Source organism: Botryllus schlosseri, chromosome 8 (genome assembly GCF_051294905.1).
Source record: "Botryllus schlosseri isolate E-star chromosome 8, Bs_hap1, whole genome shotgun sequence".
Lineage (NCBI taxonomy): Eukaryota > Metazoa > Chordata > Ascidiacea > Stolidobranchia > Styelidae > Botryllus > Botryllus schlosseri.
In genome coordinates, this window is record NC_137243.1 from 12,431,126 (window position 1) to 12,452,164 (window position 21,039).

Here is a 21,039-nt window from a genome sequence, read left to right on the forward strand (position 1 = left end):
ACAAAGAGCTTCTTAGAGGTACAGAATTTCAGTATAGGCCTACAATTGAATGGCATATTGATATTGAAATTCATATACTATTAAAATCTACCATTCCAAACTACTTAATGAATTACTTAATCGAACACCTCTCAGTTCATGCTTCTACTTAAGTAGTTTTGGTAGGACTACATCTTGGAAATTTGTAATTCTGCTTGTAATTGAGAACAGATTCTTGGTAATATGTCTAATTCTAGTTGATTAGCAATGTTAACTACTTTACTCACCCCTGCATAGATGTTAGGACTATCATTATTGTTAGTAACGCAAGACTGTCGCAATGCTATAGGGTATTATCCATATATTAGGTCATCATCATAAATGCAGATCTCCAATATTTTGTGAAGGCACTGTACTGTATCCTAATACGGCAAGAAGAATATAACCTTTTGTTATATCCAAACAAAAGACTTGAGCGATTGCCTTATTTGATGATATATCATTCATGACTTATACCACGAGGAAAGAATTAAAGGGCTTTGTTTTGCTTGTGTGTGCTGGGTATATAGGTGTGAGCCAAACCTTATGGATACAGCATTTACAGGAAAGCGTTCGTGTTATTGACGCTCGTCTGCGTATAAACTTTACGGCTTCAAAATGAGTAAGCAACCAAGGCTTCAATTGGAAAAATCTCTTGAGGGGGAAAAGTGGTTTGTGGTAAGTTCTTTTTCGTAGCATCATTACAAAAGCATTGGCTCGGGATAGCCGAAGGAGATGTTTCAAAGCGATTTCAACGATAGGATAAATCGTGACAAATACATGATCGTGGTGATGAAACAAATAAAACATGGAGTCGTGGTGTGGTATCCAAAAACAGAGGGCCAGGGGAGACTATTTTCACCGGCGAGGAACTGGAACAAAGACGCCACATTATTACTGTCTGAAATTGACATCTCATTCTATCATTCTCAATATACAGGAGCATTTCGCTGGAAAGCATGACATATTGGTTGACGCACCTGAAATGAGGCAACCAATATATATTCACAACTGCACCGACTGTACCATCAATATTACGGCCAAAGTCAAGAGAATTGTCGTCGGTATGTAGCATCAATATCATCACATCAAACATCTAGAAGCCATGCCTGGTGGTGGTAAGGGACATGGTACAAATAATTAATCAGAGGTGTTCAGTAACGAAGTACTTCTACTTTTTTGAAGTGCTCAAGTGGTTTACGCTCCTTGGGTACTTACTCACGTAGATTTAATTTCCCGCTACTGCTACTTTGTAATATTTTGTGATCTACTTACTTACTTTTCTCTATTTTCAGTTTGTCAAGTAGAAGTAGTTTAATCATCCAATCAGAAAGATGGCCGGAGGAATTTCGGGGCTGTTTTCACGGAGTATAAACATTTAATTGTCATAAAAGTTGAGTAAAGCCCAGAATTTTCGTCGCGCTTCGCGCACAGTAGACTAATATGATTTCACGAACGTATCGGTGAATATAATTTCGGTAGTGGGTTGCGTGGTTGCGTGGTTCCGTTCACACCGCATTGCCATCCATATGAAATATTTCATCACAACAAATACATGGCCCATCATAACGTATGACACTAGCATTTTGCAATCTAGCATTTACCTATCATATAGTAATATAGCAGCCCATGGCGTGTCCTAATCTGGAAAAGTGGACTCTACACGCAGAACGCTGTTGGAACATTCTGGACAAAAGACATGAAATATATTTTCCGCTTTTTAGAAGTAGTATTTATATTTCTCTTTCAATTCCCAGTGTCATACTTTGAGTTCTAATTAGTTCAGTTCTTTTGTCTGGAGAACATACATATGCAGAAGCATAAAAGCAAGTGTAGTAATGCCTCTATTTTCCGATCAGGCAAATAGTTTATTAACGCTTACTAGTCGCGCAAAGTGTTAACACCATATCTGACATCACTTCTCCGTGTTGCTCTTCGACCGAACTACGGGCCTTATAATATGGTGGAGGGCATCGTACTATATGATATTTTCTAAATCGGGGTGTTCGAGTAAACAAAGTATTGTAGTACCGCATTCCCATATCAATGATAGACTTACTACTTTCATCCCATGATGCGGACGAATTCTTATGCTGTCGAAAATTTATGCCTCTTGGGATGCATCAATACGAATCAAGCTCTGCAGCTACACCTTTCGCGTAGCTCAATTTGCACCTTTTGACAGTCTATTTTGCGAACGAATTACGATCGTTTTCACAACTACTTAATTACTTGAGTGGATTTAAAGTCAGTCAATTCTTCTTCTACTTCAATCAGTTGTAGGCTGCTTTTAAAAGTAGTACTTCTACTCGTACTTGAGTAGATTGTTGCGTCTCTACTTCTGTACAATTATGCATTTATTAGTGAGTTTTTACTCAAATAAGTCTTTCGTTGCTTTATTTACAGCTTAATCATTTATTAGTGAGTTTATACTCAAATAAATGATTAAGCTGTAAATAAAGCAACGAAAGACTTAACCGAAACTTGCACTTGTCACTACCTTCAACTCCAGTGAGTTGACACAAAAGTCTTTGACAGCATGAACACAAGTCATGCGTGACGGTATGAGCCATAACCATACAACTTCTACTTCTAGTTTAGTAGCTTTCCTGAATACTTTGGCCACCTCTGCAAATAATATGGTCCGTAATTCGCTATGTTACGAACCATGATGTTTCGTTCTTAAGATAATTCTCTTTTGTATTTTATATATATTGGAGCCGATCAAATATCTTACACTAGTGTTGATTGTTTTCGTCTCTCTATTACAAAAATGTATGGCAGAGCGTATTTGCCTAATGGTGAGAAACAGTAGGCCTAGATTTTACCAATGAAACAAGACAAATCAAATACAAAATATAGGAAACGTATCCAATGCATGACTCGATTCTCGGCTCATCTGGAGTATAGTTATTAGTTATACACGCGGCATTTATAAAATTTTGGAATTATCTTACGTATTGCAATATATGGTTATAATTTCATTGTATATACACCGGATATATCTTTTCAGATAGCTGCCAAAAATTGACTCTGATTACCGAAGGTACTATATCTGGGCTGGAGGTTTTCGGGTGCAAGCAGTTGGTCGCGACGGTGAGAAAGGCCCTACTTAGGCGTTGCATTTGTGATTTGACGCCATCCGATGTCCTGAAGTAGGCTATATGATTCCTCATACGCCGATTTCGAGCACGGTCCGTCAACTTCGCAGCATCTCTAATATGAACGGATATTATTTGGTTTCAGTCTAACGGGCCGGTGCCATCCGCTACGATATTGAGAAGTGATCGATGTCTCATAAATTTGCAACGGGAATTCGCTCATTGTGAAGTAATCACTGCTTTTTCATCAAATGTTGCTATCTCGCACACCAAACAAGATGGAGAATCGGTAAGATATATAATATGCATGCAATATATCTTCTTGTATTTCAAAGCCCTTAATATTTCCTTAGCCATTATCACTTCCAACCAGACATGGGGTGATTACTTCATTAATGTAATCGATTGCGATTACGATTACTTCTGAATCACGCGATTACGATCACGATTACGATTACAGCAAAATCAGGAAGTAATCGATTACGATTACGATTACATTGGAAAAGTAATCACGATTACTCACGATTACATTCATTTTGCATGTTAGAAGTTATATTGGAAGACAAGATATGGATCTGTGCTGAAAAGGCCTAACGAGATAACAGACTTCTTTTAAAAAAGATGCGTCATTTGCTTGTTACGTCATAATGTACCCATTGCCCATTCTTATAGAGGACGATTTATCGCACCCAACGATTTGCATTGTTGCCAGGTCCATGACTGCCGCACCCCAAAATTTCCCGAAAGGGTTGGGAGCGAGCTCGAAGGGGACTCAAAAGTATTTCGTAAACCAACATAAATTATAGAGTATCATCGAGAGATTCAATTAAATTAAAAATTCTCTCTAGATAAGCTTGATCTCGAAATGCATACGTCTCCCCCTCAAAAATAAAATCATACTTAAATTATAGTAGGGTTGCATTTAAAACAAATAGTTGTTTAAAGCACTTCATTTAAAACATGTTTTAAACAGTGTTTTAAACAATGGCTTTAAAAAAAAACTAAATTGTGTTTTTTCAAGTTGTAAAATTATGCCATAATTGTGTAAATGCTTTCCAAAAGAAAACATGTTGTATGAACCGACCGCCCGATTTAGCCGACGTTGATCGATATGCGATGGTTGGAACCCCTCAAAATAGTCGGTTCAACAGTTACAGTACAGATATTTCGTCAAAGGAGCTATATTTACCCTATGTTTTCAATTGCCAATGTCAATCCACATTCCTGACGTCATGGCTTGAAAAAACAAAAACAATAAAAAAACAATAGGGGGCTTGTTTTAAACATATTTGCTTTGAATTGATTTTTGTTTTGAATGCAACCCCAATTTATAGGGTACTTACTTTACTTAGGGTATGTGTTCATTGTCAATACCCCCGCGGGGTGGGCGTGACTAAAAGCCCGGTCCTTCCAATCTGAGCCCACAATGCAAATGCCACCCGGGCACCCATACAGCATTAAAGACCAGACAATTTGTGCGTGCGTCTCACGGAAGTTTTTCTTCTAATCTGCTACGTTTGGGATACAACAATATCTTTTTATTATATAACAGACCGGAGGTCACGAATTAACAACATACACTAAAGTAATTATAACAAGATAACAGACGTTATAATTATGAATTACGTGCCCCCTTCACAGGTATATCTGACCATCGGGGACCGAGAGGGGATTAAAAATTATTAATAATATAATGCAATTACCAATATTATTGACGAAATTCAGTCTTCAACTTAAAAATATCATCCTTTTGGGGCTAAATACCAACGTTTGGACTGGGGGACGAATTGCTGTTTTGGTCCTGATTCGAGCTACAATCCACGCTAACATGATATATGAACCCATGGCTATGGCGGCAGGTCCCAATGTTGAGTAAATAATTGTGAAATAACAATTGGCGCCCGTTTCAAGTAGAGTCATATGAGAAAAAAATGAAGTGAACATAAAATTCTGCTTTCAACTTAATACAGATAATGTACTGCAAGCTGCCGTTACGAGATACGGCAAAATGGCTCGGTTATGATATATATCAGCAGCTGCTGATTTTTTATGCTTTGTTGTGGAAACCGTAATGTTTTATTTGACGAGTATAAAATTACAAATCTTTGTCTGGTGTACGTACGTACTACATATTTCTACTGCTGCTCGCCAAGCAGCAACGGTCAAACTGCGTTTAATTAGGCATAACCAAATATCAATACACAAGTTACTATTTTAAACAAGGCAGAGTGGTGATTAATTATCCAGCTGCGTGGTACTGGCATGTGGAACGTGTTGATCACCTGCTATACAGCACGGCGGGTGTTCTTACAATCACACTAATCTATACGTACATCGAATATATATTTACTGTGGATACTTCTTACGCAATGACTAGCACAGCTATTAAGCTACTTCTGACGTAATAATCAGCAATGGCACTTGAAAATCAGACGTTTGTGCTATCACGAACCGAGTATAATATCTCTTCCTTGTTCAATGTTCACGAATGTTCAGTGTCATAGTCTTTGTACAAATAAAAAGTAATCGTTCTTTCACAAAGAAATCGATTAGATATGGGAACTAGTCGATTACGATTATGATTACTTCGGAATTTTTTCGAATGTAATCGATTGCGATTACGATTACTTGAAAATGCTGTAATCGTCGTAATCGATTACGATTACTAATCGCGATTACCCCATGTCTGCTTCCAACTTCGCCACAGAGTTCGGTGTAATTTCTCCAGATTGAGTTCTCCGCACACCCAACTTTCTCAGTACACGACGATTGAACTGAGCTAAAGTTTTATTATTATGAATGAATATAGGCCTATATTGAAAGCGAAATTTTCGACTCCATCTCGGATTCCGTATCTCCCAAGCTACGCCAGTACGTCATGCCGGTGACAAAGCCTATATAGTAGGGTTGATATATTTTGGAATCCGGAGAGGAAGACACTTTATAAAATCCTAAAAGTTAAATTTAGGAACTTGAAAATAGCTGATTTTGTAATATTTACTGGTAATCTTAACCGACCGAGATAGTGTAATGGTTATGCGACCGGCTTCTCGAGCGGTAGGTCGCGGGTTCGATCCGCGGCCAGTCATACCGAAGACTCGAAAATGGGTATCCGCAGCTATCCTGCTAGGAATCACGGATAGCATGGAGGAGAAAAAACGGGGGCGCAGACTAGATGACCTCATGGGGCCGTATCGCAACTCCGTCGTCACACCATCTCGATGGTACAGGCGAAAAAGAATATCATCTCCCTCTCTCTTATTGTGTTCACTAAAATAGGACATCAATTTGACTCGACTCCCGCATTACCAATTAATTCTTTGCGATATTTCTGTGGTGTTGTCTAAAAAAGGTCATCACTATATGATCCGACTCCCGAATTACCAGGTCCAATGTCCGCATTACCTATTTCGCGTCCTTTATGCCGATTTTCAGTTGACCCTGTCCATTAGCCTAGCTGTAAAATCTGTAAAGGAGGACGAATTGCCAAAAACGAGAACATTTAGGCGTCCTTGGAGGACATTTTCAATTCCCTGAGAAAGGATAACAAGTCCTCCAAAATGAGGACGTATGGTAACCCTATATAGATCCCGCGACACCGTATTTTGTTGACATGGTAAATGCCAGTCAAATCGACAAAGCTTCATGAGACCCGCAAGTCCCGCAAAATAATCGAAAGCGTGTAACTCCATATGTCAAAAACCGCAAGTAGCCTCTTTAGCAGGGTGGCCAACCTGCGGCCGTCGAAGGGAATTTGTGCGGCCGTCGCCATGCAAATTGAATTTATGAATTGACTACCGAATCTCTGAAAGATTTCAATTAATCTTGAAATTTTCTTCACACTTCGCGCGATGCAATACTACTTCATTTTTCGATTTTAATATAGTAGCGCCCTTTGAAATCTGAGCCCCACAGTACTATGTGAACAGAGGAGGAACATGATACGGTACATATATAACTTTCAACTTGGAATCGTGTGCCCCTCACGAAAGAAATTTGTTTCTGGTACGATTGGGCGATTCGAATATATTTCCACTATACCAGTGGCGGCCAACCTGCAACCGTAGAAGGGAATTTGTGCGGCCATCGTCACGTAATTCAATTATAGTATATGTGTTGGCGGCCGTCGCCATGCAAATTGAATTTATGAATTGACTACCGAATCTTCGAGAGATTTTAATTAATCTTGAAATTTTCTTCGCGCTTCGCACGATGCAATACTACTTCATTTTTCGATTTTAATATAGTAACACCCTTTGCAATCTGAGCCCCACAATACTATGTGAACAGAGGAGGAACATGATACAGTCTATATATAACTTTTAATTTGGAATCGTGTGCTCCTCACGAAAGAAATTTGTTTCTGGTACGATTGGGCGATTCGAATATATTTTCCACTATACCGACATTCCGACAATCCGGATGGGATCATGGGAAGTCAACAAATAACAGCATGCAACAAATTGAATAATAACAATTGGCCAACCAGAAGGTCCAACATTATTGACAACTTTCCATAAATTTCCAAAAGCACCCCTTCCATCATCAACTCTATCAATGAATCTGGCAACATGGGCTGCGAAAGGTTGAATGTGTGATAATAATATGTGAAACTAGACGAAATTCATTCGTGAATCTGAAATAATTTTCGCGCGACGGATCCCAGATGTTTTTTCTTTGACAACTATAGTTATTTCGGCGCGTGTAGTAAGCCAGTATGAATAAATAGATTCATCCGGAGATGGCTGGAAATGGACATAGACAGTTTAACATGGTTATTTGGCGTCCGGTTAGTTCGTTACAACTATCGCTTGGAGTGCGGCCGTAGGCTACATGAGAAATCGAAATGCGGCCGTCGCTGGCAAAAAGGTTGGCCACCCCAGCTCTAGGCCTATAGCAGAGGTCTCAAACACGCGGCCCGCGGGCCGCATGCGGCCCGCGAGAGCATTTTGTGCGGCCCGCGACAGCATTTTGGAATTTAAAGTATTCTACAATATATTCCAGGGCCACATATCTTTTTTAGATATAAGAACTTGATGTTAAACCTAAAACTGCTATAAAAACACTGAAATCTCAACAAACTACACTATCACAATGCTTTTAAAAGCTACCATGCGGTAGAAGATCAGCTATCACGTCACATTTCTAGTTCATGATGATAAAACATGGCCCGTTGATGATTCGTGACTGAAAATAGTGTGATTTGGTTTTGTGCGATCTTTCGTAAAATTACTCGATTTTGGATTGACTGGGTGATTAAATAAAAATGACTCGAGTTGAGTCGAGTCAAACGTTAAAATCGGTGAAGGACTTGCAACGCGGAACGGTGACTTGGCAATCCTACGGACGTAACAATCTATGAAATTGTCATGAGGAATAGCAATATATCAAAAGGTGGTAGCTTGCGTTGCGTGGGGTATATATAGCTATCTAATCAGGTCAGTGTGGCATCCATTGGCATTATGTGACCCCCGTGACGTATAGTTGGTTACATGCTAGGTGTTGTCCGATCTCTTTATCCATGTAATTGTCGGTGGCGAGTAAGGTAGCGGTACGCTCCACAGCTGTAACACCAATGAATTCATCGGCGATTGGACATTTCTATTATTAACAACCAGGGTCCGTAGACCCCTTCTGGGTACAGGGCACCACATCATGGGGTACGAGATGCATAGGGGAATTAGGCCTATATGCTGGGGAATATTTTCTTGGCCAATTTACTCAACTGGAAAATGTTCTTCGCACTACGCGCGATTTTACGTGTAGTGGCATTCTAATTTTAATGTACAATCAGAAATTGTGTTGAAAATGAACAGGGGCTACGAGAAATCTTAGTGGAAGCACGAGGGGTACGATCGCTAAGGTTAGGAAATAATGCTATTACTAGGGCTCAATAATGATTATATTCAAGTTGTTATTGATATGTTCCAAAAATAATCGAAGGCAAAATCTGACGCTGATTTAATTTGACTTTTGCAATGAAATAGTAACAATAGCCTACTTATCACGACTATATCAAAACCCGGACTAGGCTACACCGCTCAAATACTCTGGTATCAGGTATCAAACTTCAGTAGATTTTAAAATATTATACATAAAATTGTGGCACGTCAAAGGTCCACTAGCTGCAATATTATAACTCGACAGTTTGACGATGTCATGATCAACGCTCCCTCTACTTTTTGACACACCTGCCCAGACTCACCAACTCACTGCGCAGACCCTTGGACTACAGAGCGTCACGACTAAAGAAAAAGGTCATCACTTCAGATTTTTTGTGCGCAACTTAGATTTTCTGTGCGCAGAGACCTCGTCAGCACTGCGCATTTGCGCACGTGCGCAGCTTAGAGGGAACATTGGTCATGATGCATCCTCTTGCATGATGTCTATTACTCATTATTTGAACAGATTATGCCCGCCATAAAACCAATTTTATTCAAATATTTGAAAATATGATTTTTTTCCGTGTCAAGCGTGAATAGTACAATAGTAAATTACATATTCATGATGTTTCTGGAATGGCTGTCTTCAAGCTCCCGTCAAATAAGGCCTACTTGGAAATTCTGCGTTGAATACCCCTATTATTGGTGGTGCGGCCCGCGGCGTCATCAAAACTAAGAAATTGGCCCGCGAGCCCGTTTGAGTTTGAGACCTCTGGCCTATAGCCTATTGTGCGAAATGGTCAGTCCGTTACACACGGTATAGATCGGTAAATCCACTTGGAAATGAAAGATCGCCGTGAAAGCGTATAACGTTTAGATTAAGCCGATCATGGAAATATCTATATTGCTAGGGCGTATGTCAAGTTTTGAGGGTTAATTGATTTTACATCCCACATTTACCGTCTGACTCCAGAATACAAATGACAAACTGAATTTCATCTGTCCCGGAACACAGCGACACAGCCACGTTATGGCTGGCATATTTAGGTGTCGCATGAGCACAACGAAATACACGCATTTCGTGGTTGCCGACTTGGACATCCAGAAAATTTTCAACTATTCCAAATTAGATTAGAATCGGAATTAGAGCTACATATTTTTTCAAATTGATTAGAATTAGAATTAGAGCTACACAGCTTTTCTAAATTAGATTAAAATTGGAATTAGAGTTCAGTGGCGGCTCGTGACAATATCGGGTGGTGGGGCAAGGGCTGCAAGCGACTTTTTACAAACATGACGTCACAATGGCGTTTTCAAACGTAAACAAGAAACTTAATGATGGTACGGTAACATGAATTTCCCGACAACAGTGATTTTAACGTATGTGCCACGAGAGATCTGCCGGTGAGCTGTGACTTGAAGTGTGGTAACTGCGTAAACGGCGTACGGAACAAATATTCAACACGGTTCATGTTCGCACTAGACCTGACTAAATTATCTGCTGAAATGGAAATGACTATAACTCGAGGGATTGCGTAAGCCTAATTGGAAAGGCCAACGAGTTCGGACACATACGCAATTGTTATCTCATAGATTGGGCCTGTCATATTGAATCCAAAACATCATTCTGAAGAACTAAGAATAGCAGCCTCGGAACTTCGGTCTCGGTACAGCATAGGAGATTTTGGCCTTGAAACTGGAGACTGTAACAAAACACATACGGCTTTATTACTGTCTATAGGTCTGCTGCGAAATCGCCTTTGGAAAATATATTACCGAATAAATACGTGGATGAAAGCCGTAAACTTAGTACACTGTTACATGAAATCACCAAGAAGTAGCTTCATGGCCCTTTTCGGTATGGTACACTGTCAAAATTATTGCGAACAGACCAACACCGAATTTTGCGTAAAATTTACTGAGGAATAGGCTGATCAAGTGATCAGCTGTTAGCCGCCATCGAAAACGAAATAACTATCGCGCTTGACAGGGGGTTGTTAGCAAATGGATTGAAAGCCACAATTTCACGGTGAAATTGACATTGGAGAATATAATATAAAAGTAAATATTTGAATGCAAACTGAGAATGATATCATCATCTCATCACCTATCTCAGATGGAACACAGTTAATGTTACCACAGATACACCGACTTTTGCGTGAAATCCGCAATGCGTTGTAGGCTAAAGTGTCAGATCAGAGCACATCTCTGCCATACTCGACCTTGATAACGAAAATACTGCCCTAATCATTGAGTGTCAACCTTGAGACTTGGCACAGCGTTCGATACTAAAATCAAGACATACCGTGCAAAAGCTTATGACGGATCTAGGTAAGGAGCATCGTTAAAATCAATAGAGACCAATACCGGCTTTGCGTAAAATCTGTTAGTGATAAATGACGAATCAGCTCTCACTCGACTTAGGAAACGAAATTACCACTAACATAGTTCGGTGACAAACTTAAAACTTGGTACAGCGTTCGATACTAACATTAAGACTTACCGTGCCAAATGTCATAACCGATCTCAGTATGGAACATCGTCAAAATCAATGGATACCAATACCGGCTTTTGAGTAAAATCTGTTCGCGATACATGACGGATCAGCACACACTCAACTTCGGAAACGGAATTACTACCCTAAACTTCAAGTAGAAACCCTTAAACTTGGGGCAGTGTTAAATACCACCATCACGACACGACATACCAAGTTTCAAGAGTTTTCATGACACCATCAAAATCGACCTATACCAGCAAAGGTCGACTACACGCATATGACGGTAACCGAGTTCAGATATAGATACGATTGTTACATCACACCTTAGGGGCACAGACCTATTGTGCCCCACTTGCTCGGTAATTTTATGAATAGGAGAGAGTAAATCACCGTTTCTTTATTGTGCGCGGCTTTGAGAGAATAGACAGTGAAAGCTTGTTATGAGCGCTACCGGGGCATGCCCCGGTTAGGCATTCGCAAAGCGAAAACACAGAAGAGAATTCGATTTTCGCAGAGACTCCGCTATATATGGGCATTTACAAGCAAAAGGACAAGAAGAATACGATTTTCGCTGATTTCGGTATATATAGATTGCTGTGCGTCTATAAATGGTAAAGAATAGTTATTGAACAGAATTTTTGGTGGGGCAATGCCCCAGTTGCCCTATAGGACGAGCCGCCACTGTTAGAGTTACAGTTTTTTCCAAATTAGATTAGAATTAGAACTATACTGAGTTCACAAAAACTTGGAAATTGAATGAAATTGTTAATGAGACAGAAATACAACAAAAATCAAATCACAGTGCATTCCGGTGAGTATGGGAATGGTTAACGTCTGTACACCAAGCTTGGCTCGCTTTGCACTATACCAGGGGTTACCAACACACGGCCAGTTTATGATCATGATCTTTCTTGTTGTATTTGTACTTATTTAATAAAATATTACTTCTTTTGTGGAACCATGCCCATCGCTTATGTTAGTGAGCACGGCGTTATACTAACGCGAAGTTTTAAAAACGTGGTTGCTCAACTCCGTGGCCTATTTTGTATCGATATTGTATTCTTTTGGCCTCTACGAAATTTGAAAATTGACCCGCGACGGGTTTCGAGTTGGCGACCCCTGCGTTACTATACAGTATATACTCTTGCATTGCTGACAGCCTTGAGATGAGGAAAACGATTTTCTCTATTCAAGTCACTCAAAACATGCTTTCGTGCTCTGCAGCGTGATATCTTTCCAAGTCATCGTCCGATATGTTTTCTTTGGTTAGATATGAAGCAATCATCCCCCTTTTTATTGGTGCAGTTGAGGGCATGGAAGTGAACAAGCCTGTTTAAACTAGGGTTACCATATTTTAGAAACCGGAAAAGAGGACACTTTTTCAAACTTACAAAACCGGTGGAAAATCCTGAAAATGGTTAAGTTTTTTCCACTTAGTGGTCGGTTGACTAAAATAAGGTCAACTTTCTAGCTCGGTGCCCAAAATACAGTTTTTCTTTCACATTATCTGGTGGTTGACTGAAAAAAAAGTCATCCTACCGGCTCAGCTCTCGAAACACCCGCCGGGACGTTGCTTCGATGCTGATTTACGGCATCTCCGTCGAATTTGCCTGTACATTTGACCAAAATTCTCAAGAGGACAAAAGTGCGTCCTCCGAGGACACTTAAAAAAGAGGACGTGTGGTAACCCTAGTGTTAACTATATGTTATTCTTTGCTGCTATTCTGTTAGTGATCGCAATTAAAAGGTTGTGGGCAGACTACGTGCTACTATGCCATCATGGCTATTATTGGTCACAATAAATTCTATGACTGTACGTACCGTACAAGTAATGTGACGGATGCTTAGCACAAGAAAAGATTTCCCTGCGCCAGAGGGATAACCTTGCTAACTCGCTGCAAAATGCCGCGGACGAAGAGGCATTTTCCGGAACAAAAAATTATATCCGTACCAACAGTTTGTTCTAATTTAGTGAAATTAGACAACTAGAATTATCTAGTTGTCCAAGTCTGCGCGGTTGGTCAAAAGTTCAAGAAATGACGGGTGTGCCTATGTGACGTCATAGCCCGAGACATCTACGACCGGCAACCTGAACGCTCAAATTGATGTTGCATTTTTCATAGGTTTTCTACAATATCCCCGAACAGTTCAAGACAGAATGGAGAGGACACGAGTTTGTAACCAGCGTTGGCGTGCAAGAATAATTTCTCTACTTTGTATATCTATATAAGGGCAATTGAATCAACTACATCCTCACATTTGATTCAATAAAATGACGTTTCTCTTCTACCAATTTGACTTGAGTCTATCTATACTATACAAAATAAAGCATATGACCGACCATCCACATAAGAGGATCGTTTCAGCGGTGGCTTTTTCAGCATAAAATGGGCTTGATATGTTGCTGACTAATATTAGGGGTAGTCCACACCAACCAGGTAAAACCAGAAGTGAATGATTGAAAAAGGTTAACAAATACTGCCCTAGCCTCAAGAGATCAATAACAAACATTACATAGCATAACAGTGATTCTTGTTGGTTCAAGGAAACTCGAGGCAGTGTAATAAATCAATCAATTACTGACAGGACTGCAATGTACCAATGCTGACTGAGGCAAGATGGAGGAATGAAGTGAATACGAATTGCATAACCAGAAATTACGCAACAACATCTTGAGCTTCCCTCAGTTCGGCGTCAGCTACCTTGAGCTTGAGCCAGTTTAGGTAGAGCTGCACGCGCAAGCGACACCATATCAGCACGTCGTGCTGAGCCAAAATCTGAGACGCCGCCAGTCCCGCCATCTCAGGATCCAAAATGGTCGAACAGCCAAGACCTGATACAAATAATTAAAATCAACAAAAACCAATACCACACACAAGAAATTTCATACCAGATGGCAGTCTCAGAGATGACCAAACGTCAGAAGTGGCCCACTGTGACGACATGGGAGGACAGTTGATGACTGGTATGCAACTGTTCCCAGCAGAGACCGGCCCCAGTCCGTTGCTGCGGCCTGCAACAGCGACAATCACAGTGGGAATGTGGACAGCCTCGCCCTCTATTTTTGCCAGTATTTTCATAGTTTCTCCTGTCCCCTTGTGGGCAGAAGTGACTCGCAGAATACACTGTATACCAAACTTTGTGCAAGAGTTCTTTATTTTCTCACAGTGGGCTTTGTCAGATGCAGACCCCATGAGGACCACAACTCTGCCTGAAACAGGAAATCAATTGAGATCCTATCAACTATGACATTGAGTATTTGAAGTTACCTTTGGAAACACCACTGTTAACATCATCGGCTATTTCCCCGGCAGTCTCAGCAACCCATTTGAAGTTTTTTTTCAAGTTCTCCATATGCGAAGCAGTAATTTGCGAACCTCTCAAATTTCTGAAAACCTGAATACATTGGCTATTAGCTCAAGTACCACTTCAAGACAAACTCTATGACACCAACCTGTTTGTCCATCATGAGTCTTTTGTCACCGCTGGGCCAGATTCTCCAAGAGTCATTGTCGATGACATCGGCGAGGATGATCTCCTTCGTTGCGTCACACACACCAAATTCAATTTTCATGTCGACGAGACTAACGTTCTGTGAGATATCACTAGGTCATTCCTCAGACACCGAAGTAAATGGATGTTGAAATGGCACATACATACCTTAGTCTGCCAGCACTTTTCTATGATCTCGAAAATTGCCACGGTCATTTTTTCCATCTTGTCAATTTCGTCAGGCGAGATTAGAAGACCACCGCACACCATCTTCTTAGCCTCGAGCATCTGAAACAAAGCACTCTGTACTAGTCTGTAGGATGTGCCGACGTAACACTACGATCAGCAAGACCTCAATACGAGTTGAGGATTTGATGATAAACAGTTGCACAGCTTCCTATGGACTACACGATGTAAGCGATGTACACGTACAAAAACTGTTTGATAATAAACAGTTGCAAAGCTAACAACGGACTACATGATGTAAGCGATGTACACTTGGGCTCTTCAAAAATGAATTTTTTTCTCAAATCGTACTGGCTACTTGATAAAATTGTTAGGTCACCTAATTTAAGCCTACACACAAAATTTGGTTCAATTCCAGCCAGTAACCGCTTTGCTACAGGCGAAGAAAGTTTCTATTTATTATATAAAAATAAACAATAAAAAATTTGAAAATTTTCCGTTCATCCCATGAAAGTGTTAAGGCCTCTGCACACTGACCTCGCGACGCAACATCGCGAGTTGCGCGTTGCGAGTTGCGAGTCGTAAGTCGCGAAGCAATGCACACTGGTCCCGGCAGTGCCCACAAGCGGCAACTACAGCTCTTGCGCGTTCTGTCCGATGTCTCGCAGTGGATACACATTGCACAGCTCCCGATAGATCGCAAAATGAATATTTCGATGGGTATACATGGGTTTGTCAATGAATAAGACGACGTCTTATATGCACACACTTTTCCATTAACGAACCAATATCATATTTCAATGCTGAAAACGCATAATCTGGGTGACCCAGTTAAAGGCGCTATTTCCGGTTGCCGATCCAAATTTCTGGAGTTCTAGCTGTAGCCTATTATGCTACAAACACCAAGACTTTCTGTATTCCACTGCCTCAGTGACTGCTTCAACTGTCAAGCACTCATACATTAATTTCTCGATATGATAGAGAACAACATTCAAATGCATTATAATTTTATTGTAAATGAATTAAGTCTTAACAATATTCAAATATAACTCTGGGATTCTTTCCTTTTCAATCTTCGATTCGCCCTCAGGTATCAAGCATGGAAACTGATCCGTAGGCCTGGTTGATTCATTCTCCATAATGATGCATAGTCCATTTCTGACTTATAATATTAGCCACTACAATTCGTACCGAAGTCTGATAAAGAGGAGAATAGACGAAATCTAACATCAAGAGTTACACTGCTGCTACCTATTCAACAAAAAGATTTTCAGACGTCGTGTTCTGAGATGTACCGGTATCTGAAATATACATCAGTGAACCCATGACATACCACGATTATATATGTACCTGCTTAACCCAGTTTCGAACAATTGTACACTGTACAGGTTAAAATGAAGCAGACAAGGTATATATATAATGAATCCACCTCTAGACATACAATGACTGAGAGTTTCGCGGTATCGGTACTGCCGGAGCTGGTTGGCCTTTGGTAATTACCAAGTACCGGTACTGCTTACAGTAGAATGCGCTCTTGCAGTTAAGCTTCAAGTTTTAAAATGGCCTCAAATCAGTCTAAATTCAATGAGAAAACAATTATAGATGCCAAAACACTTAATACCCGGACAAACTATTGCGGTGATACAGAGCTAACGATCAGTAACTGCTGACCAGTCGCTCGCAACTCGCGACAAAGTTGAAAATTTTCAACTTTGTCGCGGAGTTGCGCAACCCTGTCGCAGACGGCATGTTGCGAGTTGCCGGCGACTCCGGTCTGCATGGTCCAGTCGCAGACAGGCGCGATTCTCTCGTTTTATCGGGTCGCGAGCTCAGTGTGCAGAGGCCTTTAGGCTGTCTATAGAAACGACCCTCACCAAATTTGGTTCGATTCCAACCAGTGAAAGCGTAGTTATTGCCGTCGAAAAATTTGGATTTGAATAAAATAGTGACGGATTCTTTGTTCATTTATTATAGTTGTGCTCACCGTAAATACTATTTTATTCAAATCCAAATTTTTCGACGGCAATAACTCCGCTTCCACTGGTTGGAATTGAACCAAATTTGGTGAGGATAGTTTCTATAGACAGCCTAACACAGGGCTGGCCAACCTTTTCAGCCAACGGGCCACATTCGATTGGCGAATTATTGCGCGGGCCACTAGCCGCACGAAGCGCGAAAATTTTTTGAAGTTCATATGTCAATAATATCGTCATTTGACTATATTGCGGGTCTGTTGTATATCGCTGGGCTAATTTTGCGAGGACTGGGCTATTTGGCGCTTGGACATATCGATATCGAATGGTGCGATCAACATGCGTCAACCATTTCGTGCCTAGGTTTCATAGTCGACGGTCTTACTGCCAGTGCAAACGCATTGTCGCATATGTTGAACGACACTTTGTCTCGTAATCGCGAATATAGTTCGACTCAATCTGATACATTAGGTGTTCTTCCATTTTCACAAAAGGGCAACAATAATAAAAACAAGAAGTCGAGTGACAACATGTTGCGCCAAGCTTGTAGAAAATTTTTACCTTTGATAAATCTACCGCAAATTATTCTGCTTTATTGAGTGTGCGAAGATATAACAATATGTGAATGGCTGATGGATTTGTCAATGCGTCGGAACTGATATTTTAGTCGTCACATCTCAAGTGTTGCGGCCAGACTAATAAAATTTTTGGTTGGCCTTGCAAGTTCACAATCTGTGCAATCCATTTTTGATGATATTAGAAATTTCGAAAATGACCTCGCGGGCCACTCAAAACCTTCTCGCGGGCCACATGTGGCCCGCGGGCCACGGGTTGGCCGGCCCTGGCCTAACACTTACATGGGGTGAACAGAAAATTTTCAAATTTTTCATTATTTATTTTTATATAATAAATAGAAACTTTCTTCTCCTGTAGCAAAGCGGTTACTGGCTGGAATTGAACCAAATTTTGTGTGTAGGCTTAAATTAGGTAACCTAACAATTTTATCAAGTAGCCAGTACGATTTGAGAAAAAAAGTCATTTTTGAAGAGCCTAAATGTACACGTACAAAAGCTGTTTAGGACATCTAGCAATCAAAATTCCCACCACTGATACGAGATTTAGGGTGGGCCTGCAATGGGTAGTGTCCGCACTTGCTACATTTGATGTCAACAACTGTTTGTGCAGTCGAGGACAATATAAAATGGAATTCTAGCGAAATAATAATAGCCTTTGTGGTATCAATGAATTTAGAGCCTAAATAATCTATAGCCAGTAGGGCTGTCGAAAAAAAAATTTGTCCTGATATTGCTGGTTAGGTTACCCTAAAAAACGATGCACACTAAATTTGAATTCATTCTGATCAGAGTTACAAAACTCCAATAACTTCGCTTCCACGGGTCGGAATTGAGTGAAATTTGTTTTGCATCGTTTTTGAAGACAGCGTAACAATTTCATGGGGTTTGACAGAAATTTGAAGAAGCAATTTTGCATTTTTCAGAATTTTCACGAGAATAAGAAATCCGCGATTACCAGCTGGAATGAATTCAAATTTGGTGCACGTCGTTTTTCAAGGCAACCCAACGATTTCATCCCCTAGCCAGCAAGATTCAGGAAAAAGCTTTTTTTAACAGCCCCAATAGCTAGCCAATGCTACATCACTGTGTAAAATATAGGGCCGAGGCCAATTCCTCTCCTTAACGAAGCAGTACTTGAGTGCGATTCTCTACTCAACTAAGTGCAGATCGATACTCAAACTTAAGTGCGCGTCAATTCTTGTCACTTAGTTGAGTATCGATTTGCAGACGTCATTTTCCGAAATACCGTTGCCAGATTTTTTTCGCCTACAACCGGAGACGCGTGAACAATTTTGTCATGACAACACGACGCTGTTGGCATTATTTCGTCACTGACCTACAAAGTAGACGCAACTCTCACTGATTTATCTCCATACAATGAATAGCCTCAGGCCCTCAGCTGATTCACACTCTCTGAAGGTGACCCAATCGAAATATATAAATCCTTGTAGATACCCGGAACGTTTCTATGCCCCACAGAAGCAAGACGCTACAAACCCATTCGAATTTATAAAGATAAGTTCCACAGCAGGCGAACACGCAAGTGCAGGCCCAAAAGAACAAAAGAATCCATCAATATCGTGAAAACAAATTGAAAAATTAATGCATTTCCAGGATTTCTTTCCAATTGAAGCTCCTTTGAACTTTCCCATATACCCAGACCGGCCAGACCCAACCGACATTTTCTCCCTTGAATAATGATTTCTTGTTTCCAATAGCTTATTGCCGGTATCGTCTAAATTGCCTTGCATGTATTGCGACTCCATCCAACACTGATATTACCAGGAACTCTATCAGCTGAGGTTAATGGGGATCTGTTCAAGATGCTTCATCTATTTTATTGTGAGAAGAGCATGCGTGAAGTACCAGCAGCGTTAAATTCGAGAGCTAGCAGCAGCACAAAACTTGTCGGTTTTGCTCGACGATCGCAATATCGTATGTCGTCATTTCTGTGTCTATAAATTTCAAAACGCAGTTGACGGGAAAATTGTATAATAAAATTATATTGAACAAAATCCACTCAAGTGCGATCTCACTCCTTCACCCAACATTCCGGTATACCGAGATGCCGTACGATAAGAAGTCGAAAGGGTACAGAAGATAATTACAAATACAATTATCAACACAACATGCGTCCAAGCGCCACTGATTTCATTCGCTCAGCAGAACCTCGCATCACAAAATAGCGTTTTACCTATATACGACAGTACCGGTACTCCTGTATTCGGCGGGTGTTGCCTGCAGTTGGCTGTTCGGCCGTGAAAATTGACACTTAAGTCTGGTGGTGCGGTGACTTAGATTTGAGTGCCGATTCTGACGTATTTAAGTGTGAGTATACTTTTTGACGCGAGTTGAGTATCGAATTCGTTGCTGAGTAGAGAATCGTTACTGAGTAGAAGAATTGGCCTCGGCCCTTAGTCAACAAAGTCACCATACCACGAACAGCGATTTGCACAGGTTCACGAGTATTATAGCCTCTTTCTGCATTAACCTACATAACTGTATGATGCACCAAATATACACCGGCTTGACAAAGTAATGAAGTAAAAAATTCCGTATTATAGTAGTCATACCTCTCTTGACCACTGCGGGTCATCATTTGCATCATCTTTGTAGAATATTTCAAGCTTGGGAGGGTAAAACCTAGTCCCCTCTTCCACTCCCTCATTGCGACGCAAGAATGACCCGGTGGCTACCCTTCTTGTTACCCACTCAATGGGAATCATGTGGCATCGGTGGGCCAGAACAGATGACTTATCAACCTACAAAAAAAAACTGTTGAGCACATTGTTTGCAACAAATCGAGGGAAGAAAAGAACCTTTTGAATCAAAGAAGTCTTTATGCCAGCGTCCTCTAGAATGGCAAACATGGAAAATGTGGTGGCAGTGGACATTTCGGCTTTTCCCTCGAGGGTGTTCTTCATCTCTCCATTATAAGCAGTAATAGAATCCTTAAGAAGTAAGTTTTTTTTCGGTTTATTATGCCTAAATCAACAATACAGTGAATTGTAGAAGCAAGACTATACTTGATTCAAATTGATGAAAATCGCTAGGTTTCGATTATGCAGGTAGACGCAAATTTACCTTCGACTTTATCAGACATTTCCCTGGGTGCTTTGGGAGTTCGTAGACGATCTTCGTCTTCCCTTCAATTATAACATCACCCTTTTCTTCATGCAGACGAGCTAGGTTTTCAACTTTCATATTGCAGCCGTAGAAATATACGCACAGCGAAACAGACCAGCAAACAAAGCGGCAATGAGAATGAATACTAGATTGCCGACAATGCGCAGCTTTTGTTGTCGTGCAAGACAC

General features: G+C 40.6%; 2 protein-coding genes across 3 annotated transcripts; one reads left to right on the forward strand and one right to left on the reverse strand.

Annotated features, from left to right (window-relative positions):
* The first annotated feature begins 530 nt into the window (after positions 1-530).
* LOC145445530 (adenylyl cyclase-associated protein 2-like) lies at positions 531-13,791 on the forward strand. Of its 2 annotated transcripts, none has more exons than XM_080323711.1 (5): positions 531-696; positions 959-1,082; positions 3,032-3,114; positions 3,265-3,499; positions 5,827-6,125. In XM_080323711.1, the coding sequence occupies exons 1-5, from the start codon at positions 637-639 to the stop codon at positions 5,850-5,852; spliced, it is 528 nt and encodes a 175-aa protein (XP_080179837.1). In that variant the 5' UTR covers positions 531-636; the 3' UTR covers positions 5,853-6,125. The 2 variants fall into 2 exon arrangements, with proteins under 2 accessions (XP_080179837.1, XP_080179838.1); XM_080323712.1 differs by lacking the exon at positions 5,827-6,125 and adding an exon at positions 13,622-13,791 and having other exon boundaries at positions 538-696; positions 3,265-3,408.
* A 222-nt stretch (positions 13,792-14,013) lies between these two features.
* On the reverse strand, positions 14,014-21,039 carry LOC145445528 (multifunctional protein ADE2-like). The gene is made up of 8 exons (XM_080323709.1): positions 20,809-21,039; positions 20,544-20,675; positions 20,298-20,486; positions 15,159-15,278; positions 14,953-15,090; positions 14,768-14,894; positions 14,389-14,709; positions 14,014-14,331 (listed from the first exon to the last, which is right to left on the reverse strand). The coding sequence occupies exons 1-8, from the start codon at positions 20,926-20,928 to the stop codon at positions 14,156-14,158; spliced, it is 1,323 nt and encodes a 440-aa protein (XP_080179835.1). The 5' UTR covers positions 20,929-21,039; the 3' UTR covers positions 14,014-14,155.

Coding starts and splice junctions, on each gene's coding strand:
- LOC145445530 (XM_080323711.1), top strand. CDS start 637: ATGAGTAAGCAACCAAGGCTTCAATTGGAAAAATCTCTTGAGGGGGAA. Junction 3,115..3,264: donor GCAAGCAGTTGGTCGCGACG/GTGAGAAAGGCC, acceptor ATTTGGTTTCAG/TCTAACGGGCCGGTGCCATC. Junction 3,500..5,826: donor CACTTCCAACCAGACATGGG/GTGATTACTTCA, acceptor ACTTCGCCACAG/AGTTCGGTGTAATTTCTCCA.
- LOC145445528 (XM_080323709.1), bottom strand. CDS start 20,928: ATGAAAGTTGAAAACCTAGCTCGTCTGCATGAAGAAAAGGGTGATGTT. Junction 15,091..15,158: donor AAAAGTGCTGGCAGACTAAG/GTATGTATGTGC, acceptor GATATCTCACAG/AACGTTAGTCTCGTCGACAT. Junction 14,332..14,388: donor ATCTCTGAGACTGCCATCTG/GTATGAAATTTC, acceptor TATTTGTATCAG/GTCTTGGCTGTTCGACCATT.